Genomic DNA, 10,271 nt, shown 5'->3' with positions numbered 1-10,271 from the left:
ATCCTGATAACCTGAAGCAGATAGGCGACTGAGGACTAAATCGAACAGGCATAGCTTATATATCGAACCTTAAGAATAATTTATTATTATAAAATTATAACTAGCCGGAAATTGTTATAACTACTCCCATTGTTCATATAGATCACATGGCACAAAGGCCCCTAATTTTAAATTCAAATTATGTCATCTTATTAAATATTTTTTGAATCCTTTCGCTAGACTGGACTTCGCATCGTTGTTGTGCTAAATGTTTTTCTTAAGGTATGATGTGTGGAATGTTATCTAAATTGAGAAAAAAATCAGCCCTGTAAATTTGAATTCCAAGCTACCATATGATTTTTCATGAAAACATTTTATATCTCAACCATTTCATATATCGAAATTTAGTGGTCGATTAAAAATATATAAAAGCATCAAACAGGGTATCGCAGTTTTGAACGGCTGAAATATGTTAATCAAACTTTATTAGACATTTTTTTTACAAATTGTAGTAATAATTATTTACATACATGAAGGGTAATAATCTATAAATCAAATTTGTCCCTTTGAAGTTAACCAACATTAACGTATGTCAGTCCTTCAAGCACTTTTATTTTTGGCTTAAGTCTTCCATAGAAAATCCATACAACCCCATTCATTCCTCGGGGCCACCGGGATATAAATATTGACTGACTCAGGTAAGAATCGCACCAACAACGTTCGTGTCCCCAGTGTGTTTGACTAACATGTCTTCAGTAATGCCATTAATATAAATAACATATAATATAAAATAACGCTTCTCAAGCTACGACAAATTCGATTCAACAATTAAAAGAGTGTGAGATCACATGTCAGAAAATCTTGGTTTTCAATTCTCAAAATTACTTAAAATTTAGCAATATCAATATTGAAATATCTGAATTACAAAAAAACTAATGAAAGTTGACAATGGTCTTTTTAGATATTGGATCTTGGACAAGGAAACAATATTCTTTCTTTCAGATGGTGAAACCGGATTTTCTGTAATCTCAGTACGTAAGGAATCATTTACATTTTTACAGGGTAGCAAAAAGTGGGAGCAAATGATTTTTCATAAGCGTTTCATGAGAGATATTTTTTATTATTGCAAACTGAAAAATTTAATCCGTTTTTATTTTTTCAGGTTAGCTAATAAAAACTGAAGCAAACTGTTTTAATATCTTAGCAACAGATGAAGAACGACCTCTCTGCAAATTTATCATATAATTCAAAAATTTATGAGTAATAAGGCCCCACAGCGTCATATTTTTTTATTTGATCGCAATCTTTCGGAATTTACATTAAATTTTTAGAACTTTTTTACTCCACATCTGATTCTCCTGTTCATCCTTTATTGATTTTTTTAGGTCACAATTAAAATATATTTATTTGTCTATTAAAGAACATTAGTGATTCCACTTAGTTGTAAGAATTGGACCATCAAAATAAAATCGAAAATGAAAGTAGTGATGTGACCCAATTCCTAACAGATTATAGACTAACAATGATATCAAAATGTTTCATGCGACTGAAACTTTATTTCAATATAATGGATATAATGAATACATGGTTTCTGAATGCCATATGGGTCGTACTCAATCTAGAGAGAAAAAAATAAATATACATTAATTAATTTATTTTGGGGTAAAAATAGTTTGTGTTTAGTTCGAAAAAAATAATAATAATCATGAAATGCTGTACGCAATCGAAAGATGAATTTTACAAAATACTATACCCTGGAAATAAATATTTCGGTTTTTGTTGGCTCGGAACAACAGACCAATTGAAATTTATCGTCTGCTTCGTGATGTTTACGGGCAGGGGATAGTGAGTGAGGCAATTATGCATTGTTTTTAAAAATGGCTGTACCAGTGTTCACGAGGACCACAGGTAGGTAGCCTTGTAACTGATGACCTGGGAATCCAAATCAATGAAAAAATTCGTGAAAACTGTCGTTTCACGATTAAATAACTGCCGGCACATTTTCCCCAAATTCAGGGAGTTTGGTACATCAAATTGTGGTGGAGAAGCTTGGTTACCACAAAATTTTGTGCTCGGTGGGTTCCAAAAATCCTAACGGAAGATCATAAGAAACAGAGACTGGCTGCAGCAGTGACCTTTCTCCAAGAATACAGTACAAATGGTAATGCAGTTCTGGATCGTATCATAACCCGGGACGAGACTTAGGTGAAGCATGTCAACTGTGAAACTAAACAGCAGACAATGGAATGGGCACCCACACATTCTCCCAAGAAACCACGAAAGTGTTTGCAAACGCTGTCAGCAAGAAAGGTCATGACTACTGTGTTTTGGGACTCCAAGGGAGTGCTTCTCGTTGATTTTCTGGAACGTGGAGCAACAATCAACTCAGGGGTATTGTGAAACAGTAAGAAAGTTACGACGCGCCATACAAAATAAGCGTCAGGGAAAACGTAGCACCAAGGTGTTGCTTTTTCACGACAATGCACGGTCAATCGTACCCGGGCACTCTTGGATGGTTTTGAAAAGGAGGTGTTTTACCATCCACAATATAGCCCGGATTTGGCGCCGAGCGATTACCACCTCTTCCCAGCGATGAAAAAATGGCTCGGTAAATAACACTTTGATACTGACGCCAAACTGCATGCCGGTGTAAAACCAGTGGTTAAAACCGCAGGCAGCAGATTTCTACAGAAAGGGTATTGAAAAACTTGTACCAATTTGAATGGCGATTTTGAAGAAAAATATCTTAAGAGTGCACCTTTCAAATGCATATAATAAACTTTGAGTTTTTCAATTTGTGAATTGTTTATTTCAAAACGTCTGTTACTTTCTGGATAGTTCTGGTACTTCATCTTGCTGAAACTATACCTGTAAAAAATATTAGTGACATCACTTAAAATGTCTAAGTCGCTTTCGTTTTCACTGCTCCCACTTGCACTGTTTTAGAACAGCTAAGTTTTATGGAGGTGATTGCCTGACATATGAGATCACTAAATAAAAGGATATTTAAAAAATGCAATAAATATCGTCTTTTTTAAGTGTTCTAGCAACTGAAATGGAAAATATTATATAACTGCATACGGTGCAGTGATCTCTATTTCAATTTATAATTAATTGCAAAAAACATATTTAATATCGACCAGAACTTTTTATGAATTCAGGGGAAACAGTTTCGGTCTAGTAAAAATAGCTTAAAATTTAGCTGTACCAAGAAGTTAGAGTAAACTAATTTCTATCATGTAAAAATGTTGGAAAAATACGGTGGCCAAAATTTTACCACAACCTGGGGGTCTGTAGCCCTAATATCGCAGATTTATCAAAATGGCCAGCTTATATTTCTTGGTTCATTGCCAATAAGTAGCTGAAATATCATTATAATATAATTAATAGTGTATTTATGTAGCTTCAATTTGAGTCTTAATAGAGTTCTTTATGTTCAATAATTCCCGAGATACTTACTTTCTCGGGGTCGAAAGCTCAGCTTGGATTTTTATTGAAAATTCTAAAATTTAGAAAATCGATAACACTTAAAAATTTTAGTATATATACTACTATAGTAAATAATATAATTTGCTTTAACATGATTAGTAAATAATTTTAGTATAATATTTAGCACATAACCCCCTAAAGCAATAGGGCTGATAAGAAATTACAAAATTACACTGCAATACAATTAAGATTTTAAGCTTAAATTATATTATAACTATAAAAAAAATAATGATTACATTCTCGGGATCACAAGTTGAGCTTCGATTTATATTGAAAATAATACAATTCAGAAAATCAATTAATATTTAAAAAATTTAATACATGTAGTTATTTTGTTTCTAATTTAATTAATATCCTAGTTTAATATTTTAAATAGCACCATTCATAACACTGTTTTAAGAATTTAAAAATTGGGTTTTCCAGTCTTCATAATAGGAATAAAAATTTATTAAATACAGTTAGCTTCCACATTAAAACTTGCGCCATGAAATTGAAAGCTGACTGTATTGAATAATTACCTGAATTTGATAATTCATATCATAAATATCTAATAAACAATAAAAAGATAAAAGACCAAAGCGATGAAACAAAAAGAAAAAAGGGGGAAAAAAGTCATATACTATTATTATATATTGTTTATTTGTTATGCCTATATGTTGTACAATTTAAAAAACAATTGTCTAATTAGATTTGAATAAGTACGCTGTGTAGCAACCCAAAGAAGTTGGATAGCACACCTTTGTTGTTTTTGAATAAAATTCGTCTCTCTAGTTGATCTACGGTAACTAAAAAAAAAACAAGAAAACTGCTAGTTATTTTCCAATTTCAAAATTGTTCAGATCATGCCTCCTGTCCAAAAACTTAAAAGTTAAAATTTACAAAACTATTATCCTTCCTACTGTTCTTTATAGATGCGAAACGTGGTCTCTTACTCTAAGGATAGAACAGCATCTTAAGATTTTTGAAAATGAGGGTATAAGTAAACTATTCAGAATGAAAAAGGATGAGTTAATTCAAGAATTTAGATGGCTACAAAATGCTGAATGGAAGGAACTGCTACCGGTAAATAAAATTCATGTTATAGTACTGCAGAAAATAATATTGTAGTGCTGTAAGGTTATAGAGCTTAGTAACAAAACAATCTTTAAAATAATACTAAACCGCCAGGTAAACATCTGAGGAGTAGACCAAAGCGTATGTGGGAGGATTGTATCAAGCCTGATCTAGTAGATTTGGGTTGGGAGGACATCACTGGGTGGATGTATGTAGGCGATTGGTAGTATCAGTATGAAACCGCTAACAAGTTCTTAACTTAAACTTTGAAACACAGTTTATATTTCAATAAAGGACTAATAACTAAGTTTCACAATATAGTGTGTGTGTGTGTGTATGTGATCAGCTTAACTCAAGATTGAAAAGTTCTAAGAAACTGAAATTACATCATTGTATGATTAATTGTCATTCATCATAATGACAAAAAAAAAAAAGATGAAAACTCTTGTGTATCTGAGTCAAGAACTCTTTTTTTTAAATGGATGAATGGACATATTTGGGGCTTCCTTAGGCAAAAAATGTTTGCCTTTTCATATTAAAACCAGATTGACTGATATATGCAGGTTGAAAAAATTCAAATGAAATAGTATTGATACTTTATCAATAAAACTAAACACAATTTTCAATAAAAATATGTTTGATTTTCAATGTTTAATAGATATTTAAATATATGTTCAATTTTTCATTCAATGTTTGTTTAAAAAAATGTAATTAAAGATAACATAAATCAATAATCAGATAGCTTACAAATTTCAACAGGTAAACTGTAATTATAATTATGAGAAGGAATGATAAACAAAGTATGTATAGGTAAACATCTATTTATTAAAAAAAATAAACACTTCATATTACAAGTTTTACATTACAGACAATTTGAATGTATTATTTAAATATTGTCTTGTATTTTCATTAATAAAAAATTACATAAAAGATGAACACAGTCAAGTTTGACCTATCCCTTCCTAAGCAAGAGTTGGGGACCTAAATTTAAAAATGTTGTAAATGATTCAGAAATAATTACATAGTACAAAATGCTATTCTCGTGTAAGAATATATACATTAAATTAAAAATGGTTTGTTATAACCATTCATAGCTTTCCATAAAAGATATAAATAAGTAAATGCGGTAATAAGTTACATGTATCTTAAGTAACATTTAGGAACAAAAAATATATAATAAAAGATCATAAATAACAATATAAAAAATTTATATCCTATATTCTAAAGGAAAAATCAGGCTATTAGGATACTTTAATAAACATAACTAACAAAATAACACATCAAGATTAAAACAAGTAATTGTCTTTATACAAAAACTTAACATATACAATGAAATGGAATTTTTTCTTCAATTAATAAATATGCCATCAAAATTTTACCAAGAAAGAACATTAATCCATAAGAAATTAATTAGCTTAAAGAAATACAAAATATTAGATATAAATATCACATCTTCAAATCATTTCATTTTGCTTTGGAAAATTCAAAATGAATTTTACTTTTTTATCCGTAATAATAATCATAATCATCTTAGAAAAGTGGTCAATGATTTAGGCATATACAAAGCTGAACTGTCATAGTTTTATCACTGGGGTGACTGCTGGTATGAAGTCAAAGCATGGGAATTCTCTTTTAAAGTTTCATCCAATATCAACTGGAGATTTTGATGAACAGTGCGGAAACTAGGCCTCAATGAAGGTTTTTTATTCCAACAGTGTTTCATGAGATTATAAATACATTTTGGAGTATTTTCCGGACACTGAAGAACGTTTCCATCTTTAATATATTTGACAACCTCCCCATGCGTCATACCATAATAAGGTTGAAGAGCAAATGAAAATATTTCCCACAGACAAACACCAAAAGCCCATACATCTGTTTCAATAGTATATTTATTATACAAAATGCTTTCCAAGGGCATCCACCTGACAGGAATCGCATCATGTTCATCTCCTTTGTAATAATCCTGAAGATACATTTTTTGGGACAGTCCAAAGTCTGCTATCTTCACAACCATTGAATCATCAATAAGGCAGTTCCTTGTGGCAAGATCTCGATGAACAAATTTTCTATCAGAAAGATAAACCATTCCACTAGCAATTTGTTGAGCAATCCTCAACAAATCTGCTATAGTAAGCTGAACATCTTTAAAAACTTCACTTCCTTCACTCGCATGAACAATATAATTACTAGGAGAACATGATCTAAGAAATTCATTAAGATCTCCTCTGCCCATGTATTCAAAGAGGAGACACATAGGCTTCCCAATAGCACACACTCCCAACAGTTTAACAATATTGGGATGATCAAATTCAGCTAATAAGCAAGCTTCTCGTTCAAAATCTAACTGTAAATCATCAGACGCCTCTTCTTTCAGCATTTTAACAGCAACTAATGTGAATTCTTCGCCTTTCAATAGACCAGGAGCTTTTGCCTAAAACAAATTACAACTTAAAAAAATAAATTTTAAGTTCATTAATCTTAAATTTAATGAGTGATTCCTAAGTAAATTGATTTATGGCAAAAATGGATAATAATTTATGAAAAAATAAGGGTTATTAAGATGAACATCATATTATTGGAGTGTATAAAAGGAAATTAAACACTGTTCAATGATTAATGAATTAAGGCATGGTCAAGTTGTGGGAGAATAAGGGGGGGATATTAAAAGCTGGCAGGTACTTCAGGGAAAGGAATCTTGGAATCTCTTGAAGGATTGATATGGATATCCGGGTTATTTGGGAAATATGGCTATTTTATGTAAGATACTGGTCAAAGGTGACTTCTAGTATTTCGAAACTGGGTGGGTATGTTGTCAAGGTAGAGGAAAGAATAGAAAGGAAGGGTTTTGAACCAATGAGGATAGTAGGGACTAGAAGTGACAGCCACTGTTACTTTTAATTGTTACTGCTTCAGATTTTCTTTTAAACTGGTCACCATTCCGACAATTTCCCTCATATTTAATATCCTAGTTTAAAATATTATAAATCGCAGTGTTAGGCTTATATGTAGTGGTATGTCTAAATACCAAAGAAAAAAATACACACAGTGGGGAAATAGTCACTTTAATTATTTTATACATGCCATTTTGCCTAGTGTTATAAGTTCAATAACAAGGCTGGGGAACATCTGTTTAAAATGTTAATTATAGATTTGTTAAGAAATAAATACATAAAAGTAACATGTTGGACAATATACTACATATTAATGCCCCTCTTCTACTGAGTGATAACTTCATGTAATATTTTTAAAAGAAAACATCAACCTAAAGAATATGATGACATATTATTTTAATAATTGAAAGAATGTCCCTCATTTTAAATTTATTACTATGGTCTGTAATGACTGTTATTAGTGTGACCATTCGGTATTAAATATCATATATTTATGATAAAATCATAACAGATAATGCTTGGTCATTATGAAATTAGTAAATCATACTTTTAAATAAAAAAAAATATAAAATGTATTTTTATATGTTTGGACTAGAGTATTTATTTGAGATGAAAATTTCTTTCATTATTTAATGTTAATTGGATTTATATTGATATCCTCAAAGTGATAAAATGGTCTTTCTCTTAAATAGGCTTAAAAATCTATATAGTTTTAACAAGATTATGATAATTGAAATCAATATCAGTATCATAGTAATGAAATATAAAGGCTAAAATAAAGCACTACTAAAACAAACTAAACCTGAAAAACACGTCCAAATGCTCCTTGTCCCAAATCTTGAACATATATGATATCATTACGTGGAAATTCCAGTTTTTCTAATTTTGGATTGAGGCAAGTTCCAGCAGTATGATAGGCAGTATTACTTGGTAACTTCTCTAAATCAATATTAATATCCTAGGAAAAATAAATAACATATTAAAATTCAAGAATCATAAAAAGAAGAACAAAATTTATCATTCATCTATTTCCCCCAAATTTTAATAATCAATGCAGTTAAAAACAATTAAGTGAAATTTGTGAATAAAAATCCTTCATGGAAAATAATACTTTTTTAGAATATTATATCCTTTAAAACTATAACAAATACATATGGTGTAGCATATATAACCAACTTTCAACCTACTGCCATTTTTCAAACAATTAATCTATTACATATGCTTCTAATGCAGCCTTTTGTTAAATAACATTGGTATGTTCATAAAAAATTAAAGACAATAATGATTATTAAAAACATAAGCACTAAACTTGAAGTATTATAAATACATTAGCAATAATTACCCTGGTAGGTGTTGGATGATACACCCTCCTATTATGAAACAGTCTTTGGCAAAGAAGTACTAAAAGTAGAATAATAACAATTGAAATAAACCCAACAGCTGCTAATAACATCACATAGGCAGGTGCAAACAAGGTATCCATTATTAGTTCAGTATTTTCTGTTTTAACTCCACCTGGTGCATCTAAAAAAATAAATTGAATCAAAATTACTAATCAACTCCAAAAAAAAAAAATAAGATATTTCCCACTCAATGAAAAACTAATAGAAAAGTTAATATTTAGATGCAAATTATCCAAAATTGAAATACCAACATTTATCTGTTTCACTTGACAGAAATGTTTATTAAACAGATTTCACTCAACTTACTATGTCCTATTATATGGTAAGTTACTAAAATAACAGAGTAAAAATTAACATTCAACAATGAATAAGTTTATAAGCGTTATATCTAATTTAAAATATTTTAAATTATTTATAAAATCTAATTACTTCATTTTAAATAACCTAACAATATAATGATTATTTCTCAGGACTTCTTCATTAATTTTCAATTAGTATATTAAAAAATTGATTCCTCAAATAATGTACATTTATTTAATTTGCTTAAGTAATTAATATTTATGAACAAAAAAAGATAATTCATTGAAATGAAAAATAACTTTCATTATAGGATATATTGTCCCCAAAGAAAAGCCAAATTGCACAGATAGGGCGCACATTTTTGTATAAACAATTACACTTAAAATTGTAGATCAAGGATTAAATAAATATTAAAATAATTGTTACCAGCAATAAATAAATGTTTTAACATAAATAGTGCTTGCATAGATGTGGTAGATTGATAATAAAGGAGGATAAAGAATAAGCAGTGTTTAAAAGATCCTGTAGAAGAGAATTTATAGGTAGAAATGTGTTCAGAATTTTAGGATGTAGCATAAAATAAATTTGAAACAGGATGTCTAGCAAAGTGGCTTGAAGGAATTCTCTGACTATTTCATTTTTCAAGAACAATAACAAAATGTACTCGAGCCAATAATATTAATTACCACAAATATCATGCATAAAATACTGATTTATTATACATTATTTACTACCACCATTATACTGAAAACAATAAAATGAAAAAAAAAAAGTTGTAAGTTGAGCAAGATCATAACAAGATGTAATGGAACATGTTTTATTTAAGATTAATTAGACTAAATGGGCTACAGGTACATAAGTAGCAACGTCACTAACACATCACCATTCTCATTCATCATCTATTTCCAATGGTCACATTTTGAAACTTTTAAGTTTAATGAGGTATAGGATTCATATGACAAAAAACAGTAAGTTATGCCCATTTTAGAATTTTATTCATGAATTTTCACACCATGGCTGTTTCCCCCTTTTTTTGGATACCAGTCTTTTCTACAATAAAAAATTATTGGACTTTTCTTGGTTTACCCAATTTTTTTGGTCACTAGAAAGCAGGTTTTATGAAAGGTGGTATACAAGTGAAGTAATAATTTCT

The 10,271-nt window shown here is 29.8% G+C and overlaps 1 protein-coding gene across 1 annotated transcript in view; it reads right to left on the bottom strand.

Annotated features, from left to right (window-relative positions):
* Positions 1-5,791: 5,791 nt before the first annotated feature.
* Positions 5,792-10,271, bottom strand: part of Nrk (Neurospecific receptor kinase) — a 14,438-nt gene continuing 9,958 nt past the window's right edge. Inside the window, exons 5-7 of the mRNA XM_014424871.2 lie at positions 8,758-8,939; positions 8,218-8,373; positions 5,792-6,955 (exon numbers count right to left, since the gene is read on the bottom strand). Of these exons, the coding sequence (XP_014280357.1) occupies positions 6,107-6,955; positions 8,218-8,373; positions 8,758-8,939 (1,187 nt within the window). The 3' untranslated portion in view covers positions 5,792-6,106. The remainder of the gene's footprint in view (positions 6,956-8,217; positions 8,374-8,757; positions 8,940-10,271) is intronic.

Source organism: Halyomorpha halys, unplaced genomic scaffold (assembly GCF_000696795.3).
Source record: "Halyomorpha halys isolate HHAL.00 unplaced genomic scaffold, Hhal_1.1 Scaffold481.1, whole genome shotgun sequence".
NCBI lineage: Eukaryota > Metazoa > Arthropoda > Insecta > Hemiptera > Pentatomidae > Halyomorpha > Halyomorpha halys.
Note: the sequence above shows the minus strand (reverse complement) of the source record. Positions and strands in the feature narration are given on the sequence as shown.